Source organism: Lactuca saligna, chromosome 7 (assembly GCF_052625555.1).
Source record: "Lactuca saligna cultivar CGN05327 chromosome 7, ASM5262555v1, whole genome shotgun sequence".
Classification (NCBI taxonomy): domain Eukaryota; kingdom Viridiplantae; phylum Streptophyta; class Magnoliopsida; order Asterales; family Asteraceae; genus Lactuca; species Lactuca saligna.
The window spans coordinates 147328971-147356253 of NC_136423.1; the positions used below are offsets into that span (position 1 = coordinate 147328971).

The 27283-nt window shown below is 34.7% G+C and overlaps 2 protein-coding genes and 1 long non-coding RNA gene across 7 annotated transcripts; 1 reads left to right on the forward strand and 2 right to left on the reverse strand.

Moving 5' to 3' along the window:
* Positions 1-3294: 3294 nt before the first annotated feature.
* Positions 3295-9195, forward strand: LOC145004548 (coatomer gamma-2 subunit, putative / gamma-2 coat protein, putative / gamma-2 COP). Of its 2 annotated transcripts, none has more exons than XM_078963484.1 (18): positions 3295-3533; positions 4136-4233; positions 4326-4376; positions 4651-4764; positions 4864-5064; positions 5164-5265; positions 5350-5457; positions 5553-5786; positions 5882-6132; positions 6238-6409; positions 6497-6652; positions 7387-7437; positions 7527-7667; positions 7766-7963; positions 8059-8190; positions 8268-8441; positions 8508-8747; positions 8825-9195. In XM_078963484.1, the coding sequence occupies exons 1-18, from the start codon at positions 3491-3493 to the stop codon at positions 9014-9016; spliced, it is 2658 nt and encodes an 885-aa protein (XP_078819610.1). In that variant the 5' UTR covers positions 3295-3490; the 3' UTR covers positions 9017-9195. The 2 variants fall into 2 exon arrangements, with proteins under 2 accessions (XP_078819610.1, XP_078819611.1); XM_078963485.1 differs by having other exon boundaries at positions 4139-4233.
* Positions 9196-10970: 1775 nt separating this feature from the next.
* On the reverse strand, positions 10971-11964 carry LOC145005362 (Mitochondrial transcription termination factor family protein). Its single transcript, XM_078964442.1, has one exon. It carries the CDS (start codon positions 11911-11913, stop codon positions 11083-11085), a length of 831 nt encoding a protein of 276 aa, XP_078820568.1. The 5' UTR covers positions 11914-11964; the 3' UTR covers positions 10971-11082.
* A 12212-nt stretch (positions 11965-24176) lies between these two features.
* Positions 24177-25797, reverse strand: LOC145004037 (uncharacterized). Of its 4 annotated transcripts, XR_013662247.1 has the most exons (5): positions 25463-25797; positions 25199-25261; positions 24930-25085; positions 24730-24821; positions 24177-24372 (listed from the first exon to the last, which is right to left on the reverse strand). It is a non-coding gene; the product is annotated as an uncharacterized LOC145004037 (long non-coding RNA). The 4 variants fall into 4 exon arrangements; XR_013662246.1 differs by having other exon boundaries at positions 24730-25057; XR_013662245.1 differs by having other exon boundaries at positions 24730-25072.
* Between the last annotated feature and the right edge of the window lie 1486 nt (positions 25798-27283).

Genomic DNA, 27283 nt, shown 5'->3' on the forward strand with positions numbered 1-27283 from the left:
CTGCTTCCGAAATGCGTCATCGCATGCGTCATCCGAAGTGTCGACACTTTGGTTGTACGCGGGGCGTACTCGAGTACGCGGCGCGTACCTCGGATCAGATCTGTGACTCCCCCTTCGGATAATGCCAGATTTTTTATTTAAAAATAAATACAAATTATTTATCAAACTTCGGAAATTCATATCTTCTTCATACGAACTCCGTTTTCGATGTTCTTTATATCCACGGAAAGGTGAGACTACGCTCTACAACTTTCGTTTAGACTCCATCGGCTAATTTTGACTTTATTGTTATTATTTATTTTTAATAGGCCGGGACAGAAAATATCGTTATAAATTCATAACTTCTTCGTTTGACGTCCGTTCTCACCTAACTTTTTATCGCTTTGATACTAACAACGAGATCTTCGATTCTCGTTTAGATCACTAAGGCTAAATATCGCTTTAATGTAAATCTCACTTTTTACGTTATCCAGCGTTGCCGGTTCTGTCGCGAAACTTCGACAGGTCATAACTTCCTCGTTATAACTCGGATTTCGGCATTCTTTATATCTCCGGAAACCTTGCTTCAATTACTACAACATTATCTAAAGATATCAAGTTTATTTTACACTTAAATTTTGACGCTTATTTTTATTCTTAATTAATCAAACCACATAATTAAGCAATTAAGCACAAAACACATAATATTCAAATAATACAATCTTATTATTTCAAAACGGGTTGCAAAGGTTAACCTAGACCATTACATTGCTAAAAGTGGCAAGCCCGGAAACACAGGCGTTACAGAACTCACTAAGCTTCGTGCTTACAGTTTTCAGTTTTGGTTTTAGGTACTTCGTTTTCAAAGGAAAGGAGCCGTCTCGATCGCAGCACATCACACTACGGTTTTTCCGCACATAAGATCTTTGTGATTACACTCTGATATTGTTTATGATAACATGTTTTGATTATTTCGACTTTGGTTTTGAAATGACATGATATGATGGATGTATCTTATACTGCTGGTTTTATAATAACTTATTTAAAAATTGAATTTTTTGGCCTTGAATTTTGGGATGTTACAGCACGCCCTTTGGGGCCAGTACATGCAACGTACTAGATGGATACGCTCAGTGTACTCCCCTGAATCTCTATTCTTCTCATTAAGCACTTAATCACCTCAACCCTTGATCCAAAATCTCCAGTCTGGTTCCTATGGATGACTTTTCAAGTAAAGTTGGAAACTTCACTAGTATGCATGGCTTAATGGGGCTCTAGAGCTCAAAAGAGTTTAATGGATGGTATTAACACATGCATGAACTTAAAAAAATCCACAAAGCTTACACCTTTATGAATGAAGGACCCTTAAAATGTCCAAATCTACTAGATTGAGCTCCTCAAACAACCGTAGCTCACAAAGACCAAGAAAAAGGGACTAAAATGGCCACAAAACCAACCTAAAAGTAGATCTATTCAATAAGTACCCAAGACAGATACTTTATACCTCTAAAGTCTCGAAATGAAGATGCTAACACTGGATCTCTAGGCTCTTCTCCAGAGGTTAAGTCTTCTACCTTCTTGTTCTCTTGCAGAAACCACCAAGAACCTTCTTTCAAGCTCCAAGCCTCACCCAAGGCACTCTAGGGTTTTACGTATGTCAAAAGAGGTGGTGGCTGACTTAATAATGTTGTTTATATAGGGTAGGAACCCCGAAATTAGGGTTTTGCTCTAAAGGTAGTACACCTCACGTACCCTTTAGTACTCCCCGCGTACTCACAAACCACCCACGATCATTTAACCTTCTACGCCCCGCGCACTCATTGAACCCCTAAAATCCTAAACTTAACTTGACTCTAACTTCTTTGTCTTTGATCTGTTTCCAACGAACCTTATAACCACGGAAAGGTAGCGAGAAACCCTACGCTTCTAACAACACACCTAAGCCTTAAAACCTCTCGAACAAAACCCGAAATCCATAAAAGATCTAAAATATCAAAATACGATTATACCCTTGACCTCCGAAGACACAATCGAACACTTGGATCACTTAGACCATAACACCCACACCCAAGAAGGGAAAAATTCTTCCTTTCCCAAGGCCATAGGCCTCATGACCACTGAAGATTGGGCCGTAGCCCCGAATAAAAAAGCAAATCTGAAACCGGGTGTTACAATCAATTTCTTAAGAAATCCAAGGTGGGGAAACTGAAACATGAATGAAAGGCATAGTAAGGGGAAGGGGTGAATACATAGACCAAATAAACGAGTGACAAAGCCGGTGACAATATTTATACCGAATCGGTCCCCCTTCTCCTCAGTTATAATCTATGAAATCGAAGAAGCTTAGATGGAAACCAACCGCCATCATATAAAGAACCCACCACCAACAACTACCCCTTCACTTTTCCCATCCATATCCTCTGCAAAAAAACACACACGTACACACTAAAAATCAAAACACATAGACACAGAGAGACATATAGTGAAGAAATCAACATCATTTTGAATTCTCTATATACAAAACCTTTATATTCTATCTTCGTTTGATTTTAACCCATGTGCAAAGAAATCGACAAACCTCACCCCTATTTCACTCGCTTTTTTTACCCATAAAACAATCACCATAAAACTTTGATGGACCGTGATCTGAATCTTTCATCTTCCCCTTCCACCTTCGCCTTTCCATTACAACTTCTGCCTTCTCTATCCTCTATGTTTTGTGTTAATTAAAGAACCCCAAATCTACTAATTTTGTGAGAATGTTGGCTCTAAACTCTTCCCTAGTCAACAAATATGTACGGTATCTCATTGCTTTGATGTTTCTTTGTTGTTGTATGTGTTTGAGGACAAGAACGATGGACATGGTGGTGGAGATATTGATATTGGTGTTAAGGAGACGGGTGGTGGGTGTTTGCTGATGAGGATGGGTGATAACAAAGGAGGAAGATGAAGTTTGTTCGATTGAGAAGTGGTTTTGATGCCGTCGGTTCTATTAGGTTTAGAGAGAGAGAGAGAGAGAGAGAGAGAGAGAGAGAGAGAGAGAGAGAGAGAGAGAGAGAGATCGTTTATATATTAAATAATTATATTTATTTTTTCCTTTTTTTAAAATAAAACAAAACTTCATAAATGGTCCCTATAATAGTGAAATGATGAAAATACCCTTCGTTAGAAGACAAAACTTAATGGAATGAGACTTAAAGACTAAACATCAAAAGTTTTAAAAACACATGGACCATTTGTAAAATGTTTTAAACTTAAAGGACTAAAATCATGTTTTTTCTTCTAAAAATTAAAATATACCCGTATGCTGTGTCTTACAACGAAAATAGCGAAGCTCAGACGTTTAAAGAAACTTCACTTGTGAAGAGAGATTTGCAATCTCATTTCTCCATTGATAAAAGCTTCGGTTGGCCGCAAATACTTATAGAAGAGATACAGAGACGCATATAGATCTGCTAGATCTTTCAGAGTAATTGAACTTTTAGGTTAAATCTAAACCTACATCGCTTCTATGGCGCAGTTCGTGAAGAAAGACGATGATCGCGACGAGGAAGGTACACGCCTCTGAACTTTATATATTCTACCTGAAAATTTGGTTCGATTTTAAGAATAAATTCTTCATTTTCTTCGATACATCTAGTTCCTGAATTTATTCGTTGTTATTGTACAAATCAGATTATTTACTATTCAGTCTTTAGATTTACATTGAGCTCCACTATTTTCGCAACTATAATCGTAGTGGAGGTGATTTGAAAGCTCGTAGGATGGTTAGATCAGTTGATCTGGGTGGCTATGATGTTTGGCGTTTGTGAATTAGGTTTCTTTCTTGTACGTAGACTGATTTAATTAGGGATTTGCGATGAAACTACGATTGAACTTTTAGATCACTGTAATTTATAACAGAGAGTAATACATTACATAAATGATATCTGTGCACATCTGCAAGATCATTCTAGTTTTCAACTATTTTACCAAACACGAGTATATCCTGCTAGTAAATGATTTCAGCATCCAAATGTTGTCCATCAGTAATTTTATACACCTCAGATAAGTGGGAGAGGATATAGATCCGTGTAGTTCAATGATTTAATGGTAATTGATGTAGGGGTTTCTTCAACTACATTGTTTTTTATATAGATTTCTTTGTTATATGCAGCAGAGTACTCTCCATTTCTTGGAATAGAGAAGGGGGCAGTTCTTCAAGAAGCTAGGGTTTTCAATGATCCTCAGCTAGATTCAAGGAGGTGTTCCCAGGTGTTTATTTTCTCTATGTAACCTAATCCTTGCTATTAAAATTTAAAATCATTAGATTCTTACAGATTGTACTTTGTTGCTAATGTTGCCAGGTTATTACAAAGCTGCTTTACCTTTTAAATCAAGGGGAAACCTTCACGAAGGTAAGATTTCACACTAAAGACTGATTAAAGTTTTAACAGACCACATCAACTTGCTTATAATAATATATGGTTCAGTATAAGCTTTAGATAATCCCACAAGTTGTCACACACAGCCATATGTGGTCTTCTACATGTAGAAGTCTTATCTTTTCTTGTCTTGTAAATGAAACATACCAATGAAAGCACCATGTATATATTGATAAGGGCATAAGGTCAGGTATCCATTGGCATCTAAATAAACTTTGACATGATCTTTTCTGTTTTGGATCTGTAGGTTGAAGCCACAGAAGTATTCTTTTCTGTGACAAAACTTTTCCAGGCTAAAGATATTGGTTTAAGAAGAATGGTGTATTTGATAATAAAAGAGCTTTCTCCCTCTTCAGACGAGGTAACACATAATGCTTCCACTCTTTTGTTTTCTCAGCTCACAGAATCTTGATTTTGTTCAAGTTTAAATGACACAATACACATTCCTTGTTCACTAAAGGTTATTATTGTCACAAGCTCCCTTATGAAGGACATGAACAGCAAGACTGATGTGTATCGAGCAAATGCTATCCGTGTTCTTTGTCGTATCACAGATGGAACACTTCTCACTCAAATAGAGAGGTACTTGAAACAAGCTATTGTTGACAAAAATCCTGTGGTTGCTAGTGCAGCTTTAGTCAGTGGTATCCATTTGCTCCAGGTATAATTATAACCAATCATTAGCATTGTTATCTTTAATCATATCCTTTTAAGTTTTAACATAATTCCTAATTATATTGTATTTCTTGTTGTATCTTAGACAAATCCAGAGATTGTGAAAAGATGGAGCAATGAGGTACAAGAAGCTGTTCAATCAAGGGCTGCACTTGTACAGTTTCATGCACTTGCTCTTCTCCACCAGGTATAACTAAAGCCTAAAGGGTTAATCACAAAATGACCAAAATGACCAAAATGACCATATTTAATTAATTCTATGTATTTTCAGATAAGACAAAATGACAGATTGGCTGTGAGCAAATTAGTTACCAGTTTAACAAGGGGTACAGTTCGTTCACCTTTAGCCCAATGCCTTTTAATTCGTTACACAAGTCAGGTACTCTTTAATTAAAGTAATTTATTTCTCATTTTCTCTTGTTGCTGATTGGTTAACCTCTGAATGATTGCCACCTGTCCTCCAATTTTCTTTAGGTTATTAGAGAATCAAGTATGAACAATCAAGGTGGGGAGCGTCCATTTTATGACTTTCTAGAAGGTTGCCTTCGCCACAAAGCAGAAATGGTTATTTTTGAAGCTGCAAGGGCAATAACGGAATTAAACGGTGTTACTAGTAGAGAATTAACTCCTGCAATTACTGTTCTACAGCTCTTTTTAAGTTCTTCTAAGCCTGTTCTTCGGTTTGCTGCTGTTCGCACCTTAAACAAGGTCATATTTTTATAACTTTTCAAGAAAAAAAACCAAGAAACTTGATAATGGAATATTTGCTGATTCCTTTTAATGTGTATATTTAATTTTGACAGGTGGCAATGAGTCACCCAATGGCAGTAACTAACTGTAACATAGATATGGAGAGCTTGATATCTGATCAAAATAGAAGCATTGCTACACTTGCTATTACAACACTGCTGAAAACAGGGAATGAATCAGGTGTTGATCGTTTGATGAAGCAAATTACAAACTTCATGTCTGATATTGCTGATGAGTTTAAAATTGTTGTGGTGGATGCCATTAGATCCTTGTGTTTGAAGTTCCCCCTTAAGTACAGAACATTGTCAGTGTTTCCACTTTTTTTTTTTTTTTTTAAATTTAATAAATATAAACATTCTATGATTCATAACTCTCATAGTTTTTTTTTTTACCTTTTTTTGTCACCAAGGATGAATTTCTTGAGCAATATTTTGAGGGAAGAAGGTGGATTTGAATACAAAAAGGCAATTGTTGATTCAATTGTGATTCTCATAAGGGACATTCCAGATGCAAAAGAAAGTGGCCTTCTTCACTTGTGTGAATTCATCGAGGACTGTGAATTCACATATCTTTCAACACAGGTCACTTTTTTTTTTATTTCCTTAAAACTATATTTCTATTACTTTTTTTTTTTTTTTTTTTTAAATATTATTTATTATGATGATCAGATTCTCCATTTTCTTGGTGTTGAGGGACCAAAGACATCTGATCCTAGCAAATACATAAGGTATATTTATAACCGTGTCATACTTGAGAATGCAACTGTTCGAGCTAGTGCAGTTAGCACATTGGCAAAATTTGGTGCTGTGGTTGATTCTTTGAAGGTAACTTTAAGTCTTTAATTACGAGAATTACACTTTTGGTCCCTCTGCTTTGTTTGTAATTATGGATTTGGTCCCTAAGAAGAATCTTTAACGTTTGTTGTCCCTAAAATGAAGTTTCGTAATGCTTTTTGTCCCTCAAGTGGGTGCCATTAAGTTTAATCCGTTAACCCCCACATAAAAAATGACCATTTTACCCTTACCCTTACATTTATTATTGAACTTTATTATTATCATTGTATCAATAATTTGGGTCCACCCATACCCAACCTCCTCTTCCCCCACATAATAGATGCAATGGTAATAACGAGTTGCAATAATAAATTTAAAAGCAAGGGTAAAATGGTCATTTATCATGGCGTACCCATCCCCTTCTTCCCCCACATAATAGATGCAATGATAATAACGAGTTGCAATAATACATTTAAAAGCAAGGGTAAAATGGTCATTTTACATGGCATACCCATCCTCTTCTTCCCCCCACATAATAGATGCAATGATAATAACGAGTTGCAATAATAAATTAAAAAGAAAGGGTAAAATGGTCATTTTACATGGCATGAACCGCATCCACTAGAAGGTTCATTTTGGGGTCGAAACATTTTTAAAATTTCTTTTGAGGGACTAAATCTGTAAATTTTTCATAAAGTACAGGGACGAAAAGTGTAACTTAGATTAAATATGATGTTGGGTTTATTGCAACTAATATGGACATGAACCAATATGATGTACTGCAGCCCCGTATTTTCGTACTTCTGAGGCGCTGCTTATATGATAATGATGATGAGGTCAGTCAGTTGAAATTTTAAAAGTAGTATTTTTTTTAAATAATTAATAAACATATTTATTTTTTGCATTGTGACAAATTTACATGTAGGTTCGTGATAGGGCTACTTTATATTTGAATACTCTTGGAGGAGATGGTTCAGTTGTTGAAACTGATAAAGAAGTGAAGGAATTTCTCTTCGGGTCACTTGATATCCCACTTGCCAACCTGGAAACCAGTTTGAAGAACTACGTAAGTGCAAAAATTAATTTTTTTTAATAATCAATTTTTTTAACCACTTATTATTATTATTATTATTATTTTTTTAAATTTGGTTGTTGACGATACAGGAACCTTCAGAAGAGCCTTTTGATATCAGTTCTGTACCTAGAGAAGTGAAATCCGTGCCACTTGCAGAGAAAAAATCTGCTGGTAAAAAGCCCACTGCTCTTGGTGCACCTGCAGCCACCCCCATTTCTACAGTTGACACATATGAGAAGCTACTATCATCCATTCCAGAGTTTTCTTCCTTTGGACAACTTTTTAAGGTTCTTTTACTCTCATAAAATTACATTATAACCTTGTCATGTCTGCAAAAGAAACGAGGCTAATTATGGTTATATTTTTTCAATTTCCAAACCAGTCATCTGCACCAGTGGAGCTGACTGAAGCTGAAACAGAATACGCAGTTAATGTTGTCAAACACATTTTCGACAAACACGTTGTGTTCCAGTATAACTGTACCAACACAATTCCCGAGCAGTTACTAGAAAATGTAAGCCCTAAATTAATTAATAAATTTTTTAAAAATATATTAATTTAAAGAAAGAAAATTGTCATGTTTGGTTTTAGGTTGCAGTTGTTGTGGATGCTTCAGAAGCAGAAGAATTTGCTGAGGTGGCAACGAAGCCATTGAAAGCCTTACCATATGATACACCCGGTCAAACCTTTGTTGCATTCGAGAAACCAGAAGGTGTCCCAGCTGTTGGCAGATTTTCCAATGTCTTGAAATTCTTCGTAAAAGAGGTAATAATAACTCTTTTTTTTTTTTAAAGAAACAGTTGTCAATCATGTTTTATTTGCATTTTGCAGGTTGATCCCTCGACTGGTGAGGTGGAGGAAGATGGAGTAGAAGACGAATATCAACTGGAAGACTCAGAGATTGTTGCAGCCGACTACATGCTTAAAGTCGGTGTTTCCAATTTTAGAAACGCGTGGGAAAGCCTTGGCCCTGATTTTGAGCGAGTTGACGAATACGGCCTTGGTCCAAGGGAAAGCTTGAGCGATGCTGTTAGTGCCGTTATTACCCTTCTTGGCATGCAACCTTGCGAGGTACTACTACTACTTTCAACATGGGCGTTTACGTCTTTTCCACCATTTTTTTTTTTTTATTTATATGTTGGTTTTAGGGGACGGAGGTGGTTGCGGGGAACTCGAGATCACACTCGTGCTTGTTATCGGGTGTATACATGGGGAATGTGAAGGTGTTGGTTCGTTTGTCATTTGGGGTTGATAGTTCCAAGGAAGTGGCAATGAAACTTGCGGTTAGATCCGAAGATGAATCTGTCAGTGATGCGATTCATGATATAGTAGCCAACTGATACTAATAAGATCCTTTTTTTTTTTAATTTTTACAATCTTACTATATATTTCCATTTTTATGTTCATCTTTTTGATGGTTAGAAGTTGGTTGTAGAAGAGAGAGAGAGATATATAATGTACTTGGTTTTTGTGTCCCATAGTGAAGTAGTAGACATTTTTTGAGAGTGGTTTCTTGGAATGTGTTGTCATTTGCCAATGAGTATATTTTTCTTTTGGTTTTAAAGAATAACAAACGTTTCTTTAATTGCTTTTCTTGTGTTTTCTTTTATGTTAAATTGGCCAAAACATCAATTATTTGCACAAACGGAATTGAATTGAGTCAATGCTTGTGGAAGGTGGGTCCTTTGACCCACCTAAAATTATAAAATTTATTAGAAGTTATGTACTTAAAAATTTAGAACCTATCATTGAGAATTTGAAGACCTACACTACAATATTTGGCAAAATAAAGGAAGTAAATAAAAAGCTAAGTAGACTTGAGATTATAACATATTTGATGGTAGGAAGAAGTCCTTCCCCTCCAAAAAGAAATTCGTGGAGGGTCTTTTATTATAAATATATATTGTCTTTTTCCCATAAACTTTGTTGAGGTCTTGTTCAAATGACTTTACTTTTGAAGTAAGTTGGTTTTAACCGATTTTTGTTGAATTAGGTTTTCTCTTGAACCAACGTGGTTGAACATTTGAACCTGGTCAGGAAATTATGTGGTTGAACATTTGAACTTGGTCAGGAAGTTATATGGTTTTCTATTCTAGACTTGCCACCAGACCAATATACTTTTCTTTCTTATCCAAAAGTAATTTGGTTTTTTATTTAACAGCGTGCATATACTTTTCTTTTTAATCCATAAGCTAGAGGGAGTGATGCCATTTTTACCACATCTTTGTTAGTTGTCATGTAGACATCACCTCACTTTTTACATACCTTTTCAACATCTTGCCGTTTAGAGGGGATGGTTTGCCATGTAACAATAGAGTTTCAGAATTGAAAAAAAAATAACAAAAATAAAAAAGGAATTGGTGGTCAAAGGAGTCACGACCAAGTCAAACAAGAGAGAGACTTGACGGAGGAGTGTCGAGGACCACAACCGTGCTGCCTATGCTGCTACAGTCAAAGCGTTGCGTGTGTCGAGTCCACGTCAGCAATGTCAATGTCTTCTCCAAGCTACTCGGTGTAGCCTAATAGCAATATTTGTTTTTATAACGATAACCTTTGATTATTTATCAACGACAATGACAACAATGTACTTTGTTTACTATGGCCAATGGTTGGAGATTTGAGAATTAAATCATATAACGGATGTCTCCGGTTCAAACCAACAACTTGCTCCCTTAACAGTTGGAGGCAGAGACGTATACAAGAATACATAATAGGTGTTATCGGGATAAACAGGTGTTGCCGATACATGAAAATAAGTAAAAAATCACAAAATCGATTTTTTTTTTCATTGCGGACAGAAAAATTAGGTGTTGCCGGTGCCGCATCGGGAACCCCTTAAAACCGTCCCTGGTTGGAGGCTACAATTTACTTTTTTTATTTAATTTTATTTATTAATACTACAATTTCGTAGTTGATACAACAATTTGCATAATAAAAGAAATGAGTGATTAGTTTATGAATGATTGTCATAAAATCGATAAAGATATGTTACATTACAATATACTTGTAGTTTGTTTTCATAATATGAAAACTTGTTGAGAATAATTGTAAAATATTGAATGATATTTTTGAATTTACGCATCTTTGGTATTATTAACAATTTAATCCAATATCCAATCTTTTTTTAAATGTTTAAGTTGGATGCATGTAACTTTATATTATGAGTCAGGCATTGTAAGAAAGTTTTCTTTATAATAACAATCTAAATGTGTTTGCTATTACGAAGTGCATCTTTGCATATTATCATCGAAAAAAAAAAGTTTGTTGCTACTTTGAAAAATAAATATTAGTAGGTTTATGTAACTAAGATTGTATTTATCAATAAAAATAATTAAAGCATGCTGCTATTTTTAGTAATTTACTATTTTTTCACATCTATTCTTATTATTTTTTATCATGAAAATAATTATTTCCATTTCTTGAAAAATCTTTCATCACTCCACAACAACATCCGATTCAATGGTACCTCAGCAGCATCAACATTCCTTCGTTTCAAATGCAAATGTCTGGGTTTAATCCGATTCTCCAAACTGAATCCAAAATACTGTGGAAACTTATTCACTTCATCTCTCCCATTTCTCTTCATCTCCATAACCAAATACTTAAACTTCGGTCTCAAACTATTCTCTATACCATACCCAAATATCGCCGGAAACCTCCCACAAACCCTTCTCGATTCCTCATCGGAAAACCCAACTCCTCGTAAGAATCTCATCTTCTCTTCCATTTTAGTCACTCTCGTATCCAGTAAATGAGCGTTCAAGGTCGTTGGAGATTGCAACCGAGTAATCCCCAATTTTTTCAGGTACTCGAGGGTTGGTTTCAAGCAGAATTCTGGGTCCGATTCGAGGATGTGAGGGCATTTAAGAATCAATCCACGGGATTCCTCCGGCGATGCGGCTAAATCGACGGCTAAGAAATGGAAAACTGGATCGATGGTGGTGGGATTGAAGGTTGGAGAGAAGAGATGTGGGGAGAGAAAGGCGATTCGTGGGAAATCTGGTTCTGAAAATCCCTTGGATTTGAAGTAGTTTATGGTTGAGAGGATTTGGGATAAGGTTTCGGGGGATGGGGGTTTTGTGAAGCTTGGTTGGATGATACCAAGGGATTTTAGGTACCGGAGGTTTTCCCGGTGTGATGTTCGGAAGTGGAGGTGGCGGTGGGGCGGCGGCGGAGGGCGGTGTGAGGAATGAGGAGAGGAAGAACAGAGTGTGGGAGAAGGAAGAAGAAGGTTCATGGCTTAGCGGGAAATTATGGCGGAAATTTAATAGGGTGCGGTGATTGTGAAGATAAAGGAAAAAAACAGCATTTATTGTTTTTTTTTGCAGAAGATATTGTTGAAAAAAATTAGATGAAAGCTAAAATTTGTAATTTTTATAATTTGAATCGAAATCTTTTTGTTTAAAAATAAAAAGATATTCTAAAACATGACCATATGATTTTTGAAGATAAATAACCTAAATTACAGCTTTGGTTCTTTTGGTTAGATTCGTATTTTTAATATAATTTTTGAAATATAATAAAATATATTATAATCGTTAAAAGATTTATGTCTATGTTTTTCAGGGTTGTGTATGGGTCGGTTTGGATTGAGTTTGGGTCCCATAAATGATCGGTTTCTGGTTGGTTCGGTTTCTCCGGTTCTGATGTTGGTTTGGATGGTTTTTCGGTTTCTTGGGTTCAACCCATACATTCACGGGTTTTGGGTTTTAACCCATTTTCCATAAATGAAGTAACAAGTTAATACTTCAAAAAACACCAAATTTAAGTTAAATACTTCAAAAAACACGAGTCTTACAACAAATAGTCTATTACAAGTTACAAATAAAGCCCGAAATAGTCTATTACAACAAAAAAATCAAGTATGGGTCGGTTTCTTGGGGCGGTTTGCTGGTTTTAAGGTTGTGTTTTGCGCGCCACAGCTAGCTGATAAGCTAGCTCATTTTTCGAGCTTTTTTATGTTGTCGTGTTTGGTATGCCAAAAAGTAGCTTATAAGCTACCTTTTTAAAAAACTTCTTAGACTAGTTTTTTAAGAGCTTTTTTAAAAATTTTCAAATACACCCCTTAATTAATTATAGAAACACATACTCTCACATGTCCTTTTATGTAAATTTATATATTTTAGCTAGCTTTTCAGCTAGTTTTACCAAACGTCATCTTTTATCAGCTAGCTTTTCAACTATTATTTAGTTTTTCAGCTATCAGCCAACTTTTCAGCTAGTACGCCAAACATAGCCTAAGTATGGGTCGGTTTCTTGGGTTGGATGAGTCGGTTTCTCGGTAAAAACCAAAACCGAATCCGATTCTTTGGTTTTTAAAAAAATCAAACCCTAACCAACGGTTTTGCTTCGGTTTCGATTTCGTCGTTTTAGTCGGGTTCTTGGTTTGGGTTTGCCCACCACTAACATCTTTGAACCTTGGTCAATTTAAAAATATCATTTTACTTTTTTTTTCTCTTTGTTTTCCTATTAAACATTTTTAATTTAATATATATATATATATATATATATATATATATATATATATATATATATATATATATATATATATATATATATATATATATATATATATAGGCTTAGGTTATTTTGTTTTTACTAAGTATTGTGTGCCAGAATGTACAAATCTGGACCAACGGTTGAAATTAATCAATGGACATGATTTGAGAGTGTATGATATTACAATAGGGTAACATGTACCATATAATCACACAATTTTTAGCAAAAGGATATTTGGGACAAATAACTACATTTATAAAAGGAAATTTTCGGATTTTTAGGGATGATTAATTCTCCTAATTTAAAAAAAATATGAATTTTTTAATTAATTCAATTTAAATTTTTACCGATTTTATTCTTTCAGAATATTTTTTGTTAGAATGATACTCTTTCAGAATTTTATTATAATAGAATATTATTGAAGAAAAATAAAATTCTTGAATCAGATGTTGAAAAATAACAAACATTCTAATATATTCTTATATATCCGAACTTAAATACAAATTCATACATATTCTTACAGACTAAAAGTCTTATACATTTTAATATAGTTATAAATATTCTAAAAGAATATCAACAAAAATGAATAACATTCTTAAAAAATAAGAGCATTCTGCTAGAATACTCTCGTTCTCCATGTTTTCTTCATTTTCCACATCAATGGCAGCCCCTTCAAAACCTAAATCCAAAAAAAAAAAAACATAATCAACTTTAACATAGTATAACTTTCAGTACATTCTAACAGAATAAAACTATAATTCTAACAGAATGTGTTAGACATTAAAGACTTTTAATTTATTCTAAAAGAATGTACTCGAGTCACTTGATCAAGTATTCCCCGAGTCATCTGATCCAAATTATCGACTTAATTTAATTACAATGACTACATTGTAACTAACACAGAGGACAATACTTTGGAAAAAGGTCAACTTATTACAAGCTAGAATGTGGTAAATATGACAGTTCAAAGATCACAAATGTTTCTGAACAAAGAGTGCTAAAAATACAATTGTAACATCGCATGTTCGAAGGACTATAACTCAACCAATATTAATCAAATTTAAATGACTTTTGAACCTAACTTGTAGCTAACACAAAGGAGAATATGCAGAAACAAATTCCATATCATACCAAGCTAGTATGAGACAGATATGATAACTCAAATATTACAAAAAAAATTGGCTGAAATATTTGATTCAAGCATTTTAACAAACATTTGGCGGGCAAAATCAGATGCACAAATCTTTATACTCCATTTGATGGAACATACAACATATGTAATTAATAAATACATGAATGTGACTAAATTTACAATAAAAAGATAATACAGTGCATACCTAGAAGCCGATTCCAAAATCTCTCATAGATCGAAGAACACATCCATGGCTATCGCCAAAGTCATACATGAAGAACAGGTCGGTCGATTTCACGAATTTGGGGATTCCGATGAAGACGATTTTAGATTCTCGTTGGATTTAAGTGAAGAGGGAGTTTCAGCAAAAGAGATCGATTCGCAAGGCTGGACTATTTTGTTGGATAAGGTGTCTAAGTCCATAACTTATTTGGTATATACTTGACCCGACCGACATGGTCCATTTGGGTTGCATCTCATCCAAACTATTATGGATAATTTTATGAGAGTTATACACATATGTTTATTAATATATTATGAGTTATAATATATTAATATGAAGTTACGTTATTTAATTAGTTTTAGTCTTAAATTAATTATGAATTAATTTAGAGATTAAAAGGAAGACTAATTAAATTATGGGCTATTTGTTTTATATAGTGTGGGCTAATACTCATTTGTTAATGGGCTAGGCTTATGTGGAAGTCCATGGATGATCCATGGAGCTTTTAACCCATGGATCCTTGGAAAAGGAAAAGACATGGGTTATTAGGGTTTCACCCTAACCATGCACACTATATAAGCATGCTTATGGAGCATGAAATGGAGCCTAAGAGAAAACTAGTGAACTAGTGTGTGTGTGCATGTGTGTGGCTGATTTTATACAAGGTGTATACTCTCTCAAAGTTTTCCAAGAGTTTGTGGTGTTTGTGATTCCATTTGAGGCATTCACACTATTGGTGCTTGGCCCTCAAACTCCTTAGAACCAAACTCACCAAAAGGTATGTAATCTCTTCTAACTCTTTTATGTTGAAATGTTCCCCATGCCATGTTAGATAGGTTATAAACCTTGGAAAATTATTATTTTGCATGTATTTAGACAAACATAGATCCAAGGTTTATTAGGGTTGCATGCACACTTAGGAAGTGTTAGATTGCTCAAAACCCAACAGTAGTATCAGAGCCTAGGCTTGCTTGTTTGATACTTGATGCAAAATAGTGAAAAAAGTCGAAATCGTTGCTGTCAGCATGGTGGACTCGCCGAGTCCATTGGGGGGACTCGACGAGTCCAAGGCAAACTTCAACGTACTCGGCGAGTAAGTTCATGCACTCGACGAGTAGGATCGAAAGAGTGCAGATTCTCGACTTTTGCTGCTGGAAATGGACTAGAAACATTACCCTAAACTGTTTTGGTGTTATAAAACTTATTTTAGTTGGTGTAATGGTTGTTCTAATCCATTTGCAATAGCATATATCAAAATTCCATGATTTTATGTGTTCATATAATTCTTGAATTTTTGATGATCATGTTCATGTTCTTATGAATTTATAAAATGATAGGAATTATTTGCTGAATTGTTTAAGATTAATTCTTTATCATTTATGTGTTTTAATGGAGTCCATAATTTGTCCTCAAGTTATGGATTACCAAAGGTCACTTTCATTTAACACACACTTAAAACACATAAGTTACATGAAAATGAAGAGTCTTCATTTTTATGAACCTTTAATTCATAAGTTATGAAATGAAGAGTTTTGCAAAGTTACAAAACTTGCCCTCAAGTTTTGGAATTTGTAAAGTTTCACACACTTTAATAAACTTTAATTCCAAACCTTAGAGTTTTAATAGTTAAAATTCAACCCTTATACTATTTATAACATTAATGGTTAATTATTATATATATATGTATAAGAATAAGTCGTTTTACCGTTAGTAGGCCTCATTCATGAAGCCGGTCTATAAGGTGGGTATAAGGTTGTTGCCTATAAAATGGCGACTTAATGGGTGTATACTCTCACCCACCGCTTTCTTGATCGGTGGAGGGTCGTTAGCCGAACGGGTAGAACAATGACTTTAAATCCTCATTAAAAGTATAATGAATATTATAAAATAACTAAACTCTTTTAATTCCCAATCTTAGTTATTTTAGGAAAATGTGAACATGGTGCTAGTCCATGGAATTCACACTTTGTACCTTACCAAGTCGTTGGTGGAGTGTGTGTGGTTAACCGACACACTAACTAGGACTAGTAAGGATCACGAAGGGTGACTTAATGTTTGTCATAGATCAATGGAGCGTGTGTGGTTAACCGACACATTGATTAGGTGATAATATTAAGAGTACCAAGTGAATTAGCATGGTTATTCACACCTTGTTTTGTGATCCTCGGCATCCCAGTCACAAAACTTGAAGGACACAATCGAGATTGAAACATGCCATTGAAAAGTTCAATGAATCTCAAAAGAATCTAGGAATTTCAAATCCAATTAAACCTAATAAATCATTTCATTTTCATGGTGGAAATTGGTGAATCGTCATTCACCTACCTTTCAAATATATTATTACTTAGATTACGGCATCCCTCTTCTAAGTGTAATATATTGTGATTGGATCCTAGCCTTAATATTACATTTGGGTGTCTTATTAAGGATCCTAAATATCTAATCTAAACTTACTTTCTTCTTTCAGATGTCTTCCAACACTAATGCTTCAGGCTCAAACCCAACTGGTTCTTTCTCTCTCATGAATCTTTGTGGGAGGGTCATCTTTGATGGTTCCAACTTCATGGATTGGATTAGGAACATCAGGATGGTTACTCGTTACGAGGACAAGGAATATGTCCTCGATAAGGAGTTAAAAGAACTTGATGAGTCTACTGCTACTCCTGAGGAGATCGCTGAATTCAGGACTCATGAGAGAGATGCTACTAAGGTGGCATGTATCATGATGGCCACGATGACAGCCGAGCTCCAAAAGTCGTATGAAGATTTCTACCCTTTTGAGATGCACCAAGACCTGATGGAAAGGTACCATCAGAGTGCTCGTCAGGAGCGGTATGAAATAATCTCCTCCATAATAACTACCCGCATGAAGGATGGTGAATCCGTCACGGGCCACATGCAAAAGATGTAAAGGTATGTGGACCGTTTGCTGAAGCTGAATGTTAACATCCCCGAGGAGTTGGCAATTGACATCATTTTGCACTCCTTGCCTTCTTGTTATGATCATTTTCGAATGACATATCATATGAACAAGGAGGAAGTTACCCTCAGCAAGCTTCAAGGACTCTTGAAGACCGCTGAAATCGGTCTTAAGGGTAAAGCGGTTGTTACCTCTACTACTCCTACTCCAACTTCTACCCCTGTTTTAGCTATTGGGCAAGGAAAAGGGAAAAAGAGGAAGCACCCTTCGAAGGGTACCAAGGGAAAGTCTCTTGAAGGCTCCTCATCAAAGACTAAGAACGGTTCTGTCACTCCTTCTGCCATTCCCAAGGATGCTGAATGCTTTTATTGCCATGAAAAGGCACACTGGAAGCGAAACTGCCCTAAGTACTTGCAGGATCTAAAGGATGGGAAAGTGAAACCCACCTATGCAGGTATTTACACTATATTGTCTAATTACTCAACATATTCTAACTCTTGGGTGCTTGATACAGGATGTGGTATTCACATATGTTCTGATTTGCAGGGCCTAAGAAGAAGTGAGGATGTGGAGCACGGGAAGATAAACTTAATCATGGGGAATAGGAAGGCTTCACCTGTTTCCAAGATTGGAGTTTATACTTTGTTGCTTAATAATGGGTTAAAATTAGATTTGAATAAATGTGTGTACTCGTTTGAAATGGCGAGGAATATTATTTCTTTTCATGCTTTGTACAAACAAGGTTTTACCTTTTCGTTTGATAATGAATGTGGTGGTATTAATGCTTTCTTTAATAATGTGTTTTATTTTAAAGCATTACCTTGTGATGGTGTGTATGAAACTGTGTCGATTGTGGACAACTTAGGAAATAATGTGTTGTATATTGATTCTTCTACTAGCCTAGATAAAGCATCATTGTGGCATTGTCGTCTTGGACATGTAAACAAGAAACGCATAGGCCAACTCCAAAAGAGTGGAGTCTTGGAATCATTTGACCTCAAATCAGATGATAGTTGTGAATCTTGTCTACTTGGAAAAATGACAAAATCACCCTTCACTGGAACTTGTGAGAGGGGTGAAGGTTTGTTGGACCTAATACATACTGATGTATGTGGGCCATTCAAAACCGCCACAAGGGATGCTAATCGGTATTATGTGACTTTTATTGATGATTTTAGTAGATATGGGTATGTCTACTTAATCAAACATAAGTCCAAAACCTTTGAAAGGTTTAAGGAATTCAAACAGGAAGTAGAAAATCAATTGGGCAGGAACATTAAGATGCTTCAATCCGATCGAGGTGGTGAGTATCTTAGTACCGAGTTCCTTGACTACCTTAAGGAGTGTGGGATTGTCTCACAATTGACTCCTCCCAGAACACCACAACTGAATGGTGTAGCTGAGAGGCGTAATCGAACCTTGTTGGACATGGTTCGCTCTATGATGAGTCGAGTTTCGTTACCAATCTCTTTTTGGGGGTATGCCTTAGAGACTGCCGCCCATATCCTTAATCTAGTCCCTACAAAGAAGGTTACCAAAACACCTCATGAGATGTGGACTGGGAAGGTTCCCAATTTGGATCACATCAAAATTTGGGGTTGCGAAGTCTTCGTGAGGCGTGAAACTCATGATAAGCTTGAACCCCGAAGTGAAAGGTGTATTTTCATCGGCTACCCACAGAAATCCTTCGGTTACCTCTTCTACAGACCCAATGAGAATGTGGTCTTTGTAGCACGGAGAGGGATCTTTCGCGAGAAAGAATTTATAAGCCAAGGAGACAGTGGGAGGCAGATTGATCTTGAAGAAATTCAAGAATCATTTGGTGAAGGAACCTCAGACACTAGCAATCAACCTGAGGAGGAAACTCCTGTTGATCCAGCTGACGAGTCTGTACCTCCGAGGCGTTCCACACGGGTTAGGAACACACCTTCGTTTTATTATGGTTTTCATATTACTACGGAAGGTGATACGTTTATTAGTGATAGTACACTAGTAAATTTGGATGAACCTAGCAGTGTTAAGGAAGCCATGGTAGGCCCGGAGTCTGCTAAATGGAAGGAGGCTATGGACAGCGAGATACAGTCCATGTATGACAATCAAGTTTGGAACTTGGTTGACAATGTACCAGGCCGTAAAACAGTCGGGTGCAAATGGATCTTCAAGAAGAAGACAGACATGGAAGGAAAAGTGCATACTTATAAGGCTCGACTGGTTGCGAAGGGTTTTACTCAAACTCAAGGTGTTGATTATGATGAAACCTTTTCGCCGGTAGCAAAGATTAAGTCTATTAGGGTTATGTTAGCCATTGCAGCATTTCATGATTATGAAATATGGCAAATGGATGTCAAAACTGCTTTCCTTAATGGAAAGTTGGCTGAGGATGTGTACATGAATCAGCCAGAGGGTTTTGTCAATGCAGAGTACCCTAATAGAGTATGCAAGCTTGAGAAATCCATTTATGGATTAAAACAAGCATCTCGTAGCTGGAATCTTTGTTTTGATGAGAAGGTAAAAGAGTTTGGCTTCTTGAGAAGCGAAGATGAGTCTTGCGTGTATGTCAGAGCTAGTGGGAGTATAGTTAGCTTCTTGGTACTGTATGTGGATGACATACTACTCATAGGAAATGACATCCCAACCTTGCAGGAGGTTAAGTCCTGGCTTGGGAAGTGCTTTGCTATGAAGGACCTAGGGGAGGCTACCTATATCCTAGGGATAAGGATATTAAGAGAAAGGAGTAGAAGACTAATTGGACTTAGTCAGAGTATCTACTTGGATAAGGTGTTGAAAAGGTTCAACATTGAGAATTCCAAGAAAGGAGATTTACCGATCCAAAGCAATACCAAACTGAGTAAGACTCAGAGTCCGAGTACAGAGGCAGAGATAGCTGAGATGAGCCAATTACCATATGCTTCCGCAGTTGGCTCGATCATGTATGCCATGACTTGTACCCGTCCTGATGTGGCATTTGCTTTGAGCATGGTCAGCAGGTTTCAGGGGAACCCTGGCAAGGCTCATTGGACCGCGGTAAAGAACATTCTCAAGTACCTACGGAGGACTAAGGATTGGATCCTTACCCTTGGTGGCTGTGATGACTTGAGAATATTAGGGTATAGTGATGCTGGTTTTTAGACTGATAGGGATAATTTCCGCTCTCAATCGGGCTGGATCTTTACCTTAAATGGAGGGGCAATTTCTTGGAAGAGTTCCAAGCAGGAGACGGTGGCTGATTCGACTTGTGAATCAGAGTATATAGCAGCGAGTGAAGCAGCGAAGGAGGCAATATGGCTAAAGAACTTCATCGGAGACCTTGGAGTTGTACCAGCTATTAAGGAACCTATAGAGATTTTCTGTGACAACAATAGTGCGGTTACCTTAGCCAAGGAACCAAGAGATCATGGCAGATCCCGACACATTGACAGAAAATATCACTTCATAAGACACAAGATTGAAGAAGGACTCCTTCTGACAAGGAGGATATCGTCGGATGAGAATCCTGCAGATCCCCTTACGAAGGGACTGACGAGGGTTAAGCATTTTCAGCATGCGAGACGCATCGAGCTGAGGGACGATATTAGTTTTACAGATTAGATAGTTTTCCTGAAACTTGTAAAATGTAATCGACGTTTGATGATGAATAAAATTTGTGATTTATTTATGAGTAAAGTGTTACTATCATTGTCAATTATTTACTATTGTTTCAGTTTTGCATGTTTTGACTTCCAGAATAATTAATTTATTCAAACCTCCACAATCGATCATACGTCGGAAGTAGGTATGAATCAAGATTGTCATGAATTGGGTTTGTAGATGCCTTAAAGGTGTTTAGACATGGCAATGGTAGCTGCAACATTCATGAGTACTCATAAGTTATGAGTATTGGTATAAACCCACACTCACTTGTATCACTTCATGGAATTTATCTCGAGTGATCGTGAGACGATAACATCATATAAATCTTTAAACCTAGAGATATGAGTTGTTACCTATGAGTTGGTTGTGCATTGATTGCACGTAAACACATCAGTAACTTGATGTTATAAAACGTGCCTTTGTGTACAATTCAATAAGTAGTAGAACAAGCATATCAGTCGAAGTTTATCTGTTCCTTCTAGAAATAGAAGCGATATCTGGGCCCCTCGATGATTTTGTGTTGACCCATGTACCAGGCCTGGTCAGAACTAAACCGATGTGTTCAGTGAAGTTTTTCGTCAAACAAATCGGAAAATCGAGAAACAACTGCTAAACAATAAGCAAGACATAGTTCCATGTATTTGTCCGGCTGATATCATGAGAACAGAGGATTATGTGATCACTTATCTAAAATGGCGCTTCATAGTTCGACAAAGTCTTCATTGTTCGAGGGAGTTTTCGAGAGCTACGATTGTTGGTTGGTTCCTGAAGTTATAGGCAAATATAGTTATTAGACTTATCCAAGTGGGAGTCTGTTGGATAAGGTGTCTAAGTCCATAACTTATTTGGTATATACTTGACCCGACCGACATGGTCCATTTGGGTTGCATCTCATCCAAACTATTATGGATAATTTTATGAGAGTTATACACATATGTTTATTAATATATTATGAGTTATAATATATTAATATGAAGTTACGTTATTTAATTAGTTTTAGTCTTAAATTAATTATGAATTAATTTAGAGATTAAAAGGAAGACTAATTAAATTATGGGCTATTTGTTTTATATAGTGTGGGCTAATACTCATTTGTTAATGGGCTAGGCTTATGTGGAAGTCCATGGATGATCCATGGAGCTTTTAACCTATGGATCCTTGGAAAAGGAAAAGACATGGGTTATTAGGGTTTCACCCTAACCATGCACACTATATAAGCATGCTTATGGAGCATGAAATGGAGCCTAAGAGAAAACTAGTGAACTAGTGTGTGTGTGCATGTGTGTGGCCGATTTTATACAAGGTGTATACTCTCTCAAAGTTTTCCAAGAGTTTGTGGTGTTTGTGATTCCATTTGAGGCATTCACACTATTGGTGCTTGGCCCTCAAACTCCTTAGAACCAAACTCACCAAAAGGTATGTAATCTCTTCTAACTCTTTTATGTTGAAATGTTCCCCATGCCATGTTAGATAGGTTATAAACCTTGGAAAATTATTATTTTGCATGTATTTAGACAAACATAGATCCAAGGTTTATTAGGGTTGCATGCACACTTAGGAAGTGTTAGATTGCTCAAAACCCAACATATTTTTCCTCTTTTCAATTGCGATCTTCTCATGAAGGACGAAGTTAAATCAAAGGATAATGAGATTCATGCTTCTGATTCTATCACCAGTTCATTACGGTAGCTGTTCATTGAAGAACCAGAAGAATCTTCTTCGTGTTCATCTTCAGAAGCCTACGAATTGGAAGCTCTACCTTCTGGAACTTTCTGTGTGTGGAGGCCTAAGACGGAAAGTGGATCATCACATGTTATGTGGGTGGAGTAGATCTACCGAGTCTCTATGTGTGTGTGGGTACTGTATGAGATGAAGAGGAAGCGTACAACCCTAATCTGGTGGGGGTGAGGTTTTAAAACTGATATCTCAATTTAAAAGGGGATATTATTTAATTGTATCAATTTACCATAATTAATTATAGTATAGATTACTATTATACTCTTATATTTATTATTAATGATTTAATTTTTTTCCTAAATTCCTATTGGTGCATTCATGAACACAATAGTTGCTGAAAACATTTGAACCTAACTATATATATGGGAAAAGTAAATATACCCTTAAGGGTATATAAGCTTAGGTACCCAAACTCATTATAATACGTCATTTTGTTTAATATATTCATTATAATGTTCTTAAATTTCAACCCTTGACTTAATTTACTTTCAAAATTTTCGAAATATCATTATTATCTTCCTATTACATCACATCTTTTTGCCGAACACCAACTAGGCTATATATATATATATATATATATATATATATATATATATATATATATATATATATATATTATAGTTGAAAATGAAAATTATATAATAGGAATATAAATGTGAAATTGATAAAAATCTTGGAAGTAAATCAAGTTAGAAGTTGAATTATAAGAACATTGGACAATTACAATATATATACGATACAAAACGATGTAGTATAGTGAGTTTTGGTACCTAAGCTTATATACCCTTAATGATATATTCACTTTTCCATATATATATATATATATATATATATATATATATATATATATATATATATATATATATATATATATATATATATATATATATATATATATATATATAAGGATGAAATTGGTTGACAACTCATAGTTTCCTGAGAACCCGAGAACTCAAAGTGGAGCGTTAGATCAAAACTAATTCATTAAGGGCATGATCGTAATCTTACCAATCTCATTTAATTTTTCATTTTTTGTGTTATTGGAAATATTAATAAAAATGTCTAAAAAATTACATAATAAATCAAATTTTGAATTTTAAAAAAAATAGTATTTTTTTTAAAAGTGCAGATTTTTTAATTTTTTTTCAAAGCATGAATTTATGAAAAAAATATATATTTTTAAAAAACTGCAATTTTTTAAAAGCATTTAAAAATCAATAAAAATATAAAAAAAACTGGAATATTTACAAAATACTATAATTTTTAACTAAAAAAATCAACATTTTGGGTACATATATGCATATTTTTACAAATGCATATATGCATATTTCATATACTATAATATTTGTAAGGAAATCATAAGTAAACTCATTTTATTTACTAATCTGTAAACACAATAGAATAAATATTTTCTTCGATACAAAATAAAATATAAAAAACAAAAAAGTGCAACAAAATTTCAAAGCGTTTTCATGTATTCGTGTCAATATTTCCACATTTTCTTCAATGTATCATTTTTCACCTCTTCAATATTCATCACAAATTCTTCCAAAATCTACAAGAAAATTAAAAAAAAGGATTGATGCAAAAACACTCACAAAAATACATATGTGATTTACATGTGAATCACATGTGATTTACATGTGAATCAGATGTAATTCATATGTGAATCACATGTAATTCATATGTGAATCGCATGTAATTTACATGTGAATCATATGTAATTCACATATGAATCACAAGTCCCATATGTGAATTACATGCGATTCATATGTGAATTATATTGGATTCATATGCGAATTACATGTGAATCACATATTCATATGTGAATTACATGTGAATCACATGTAATTCATATGTCATTCACTTATGATTGTTTTTCTTATACCATTTGCATCAAAATAATCTTTACCACATAAAACTAAAGATGACAGGTCAGGGTCAGCAACAATAAGTCCAAATTCTACTTCATTTCCAAGACCAGTGGCATCCAAACCACTCAACCTAAAAAAGGTCAAAACATTATCTAACAATAGTTAGTACTTAACATATCTAAATCTCTTTGCTTTGTGTTAATGTAACCTTCCCATCAATAACTTGATATTGCTTTACCTCAATTGGATCATAGAATTATATCTCTTGCAAATTTATTTAGAAAAAGGTGATTATGTAGGTGTTGTTGACAGGTGAGAAAGTAGGTGTTGCAATGGGTAAGACCATAAAAGATGCACAACAACAAGCTGCAAAAAAATGCCCTTCACAGTTTGGCTGGTGAGAATTTATTATTTTCTTAATCTTTAAAAAAATGTTTTTAATTTTTTTTTGAGATGAAAAGTTATAAAAGCTGTGTTGATGGTATTACAAATAAATATGTAGCGTACCTCATGTCACAATCGGAAACACGAAACAAAGATTCCGATGACTCTAGAATGGAAAATGGATTCCTGTTTGAAACAACAGACTTTCCGGAATCAGATGAATCACTTGTCAAAGATGGATTCCATATTGATGAGGTGGGAATCTCAATATATGGTTGTTTCATGAAAATTATGAAAGTTTTTTTTTGGAATGTAAGGATAAAATGGTCATTTCATTTCTCACTTCACATGTTTCTGATACAAAGAAAACTAACATTGTTGACTTACCCAAGAGCCAATGCTCATTCTCAATCTCTCCTCTTTACCGGCATGGAGCATTACTCCCTTCTCGAATGGCTATTTTTCAAGTACTTTTCTCCTCTCTCTCTGTACATTTACTTTTGATTCATATACGGGTATGAATCGATGTTAATGATTGATCAATTGCAGGTTATTGGGTGATAAATCCCCTTTTTCTCAACAAAATTGATGATAAGAAAAATGCTCGCAAGTCGAGACATAAAACATAGAAATCGAACACAAAATCACTGAAAAATCACTACACTAAACAAAACCTAATTAAATTCCATGATCAGATTATAAGTTGAGATGATGACTGAGTTTCAATTGGTTAAACTTACGTGATTGGAATTAGTTGAAGACAAATTCCACCAGAAGATGGTCCCATCGGATCCTCCGGTGTAAAGAGTCGAAGAACGGCCAAATATTGCGGTGGTGGTAACTTTATGGATCGTCGATGACTCTGGCCCTACACAAGCAACATATCGACACATCATTGGCGAACAACTTCTTCAGATGTGGCTCGACGGATCATACAGGAGGTGGAATAGATAACCGAACACCAAAAATTGGAAAATCGAGACAGACGTTGATATATATATATATATATATATATATATATATATATATATATATATATATATATATATATATATATATATATATATATATATATATATATATATATATATATATATATATATATGTTTTATGGAAAATAAAAAATAATAAAAATGCATAAAAAATTATATAGAGATCACAAATCTTTTTTTTTGACTTTATATATATATATATATATATATATATATATATATATATATATATATATATATATATATAGAGAGAGAGAGAGAGAGAGAGAGAGAGAGAGACAGAGAGAGAGAGAAAGTACATGTCTTCCCGATCCCGAAAATGTAAATTTCGTAAAAATCCGACTCCGTATGAATTAAATATGATTTTTATAAGATATAAAAGTCAGTCGCACAAAGAATGTATGACGTAAAAAGCTACGAAAAAAATGATTGACTTTTAGTTAATGCCACCAAAATGAAAATTATAGTACTCCTTAAAATAAGAATTTTGAGGAAAAAAATGCCAAAAATGGAGTCCGTACGAGAGATTTGTGATTTTAGCAAAATCATTTAATTTTATAAAAATATGGACAAAAAATAAATTCAAAATTAGCCAACGAAGTCTAAACGAAAGTTATAGATCTCGTCGATAGCTACGCGTAGAGATAAAGAACCTCAAAACGGAGTTCGTATGAACGAGTTATAATTTATAATAGCGTATTAACGTATTAAAATAAAGTATAAATCAATTATACGTATACATACACACACACACACATATATATATATATATATATATATATATATATATATATATATGTATATACACACACACACACACACTCACATACGTACATACATACATACATACATACATACATACATACATACATACATACATACATATATATATATATATATATATATATATATATATATATATATATATATATATATATATATATATATATATATATATATATCATTAGAAATGTATCGACGATACGGTCGTTATAAGACTAGTGTTGAGTACTTTCGATATTAGTTTAGTACAAATATTGTTAAATCTATTTAAAATAGTATTATAAAGGGGTGTTTAGTCATTTAAGTAACTATAGAGGGTGGTTTTTAAAAATACAATTACTATATATAAGAGGCTTTAGGCTCTCATATTTCTTGCAGCATTCTCTTGATTCAAGAGTCTTTCTCTTCTTATCCCCGAGCATTTCGGTCCCTC

Bases quoted from the DNA above. Each gene is read 5' to 3' on its own strand.
- LOC145004548 (XM_078963484.1), top strand. From the start codon at position 3,491: ATGGCGCAGTTCGTGAAGAAAGACGATGATCGCGACGAGGAAG. The intron at 7,964-8,058 runs GTTCTTTTACTC...TTTCCAAACCAG, and splicing joins CCTTTGGACAACTTTTTAAG to TCATCTGCACCAGTGGAGCT. The intron at 8,748-8,824 runs GTACTACTACTA...TGTTGGTTTTAG, and splicing joins TTGGCATGCAACCTTGCGAG to GGGACGGAGGTGGTTGCGGG.
- LOC145005362 (XM_078964442.1), bottom strand. From the start codon at position 11,913: ATGAACCTTCTTCTTCCTTCTCCCACACTCTGTTCTTCCTCTCCTCAT.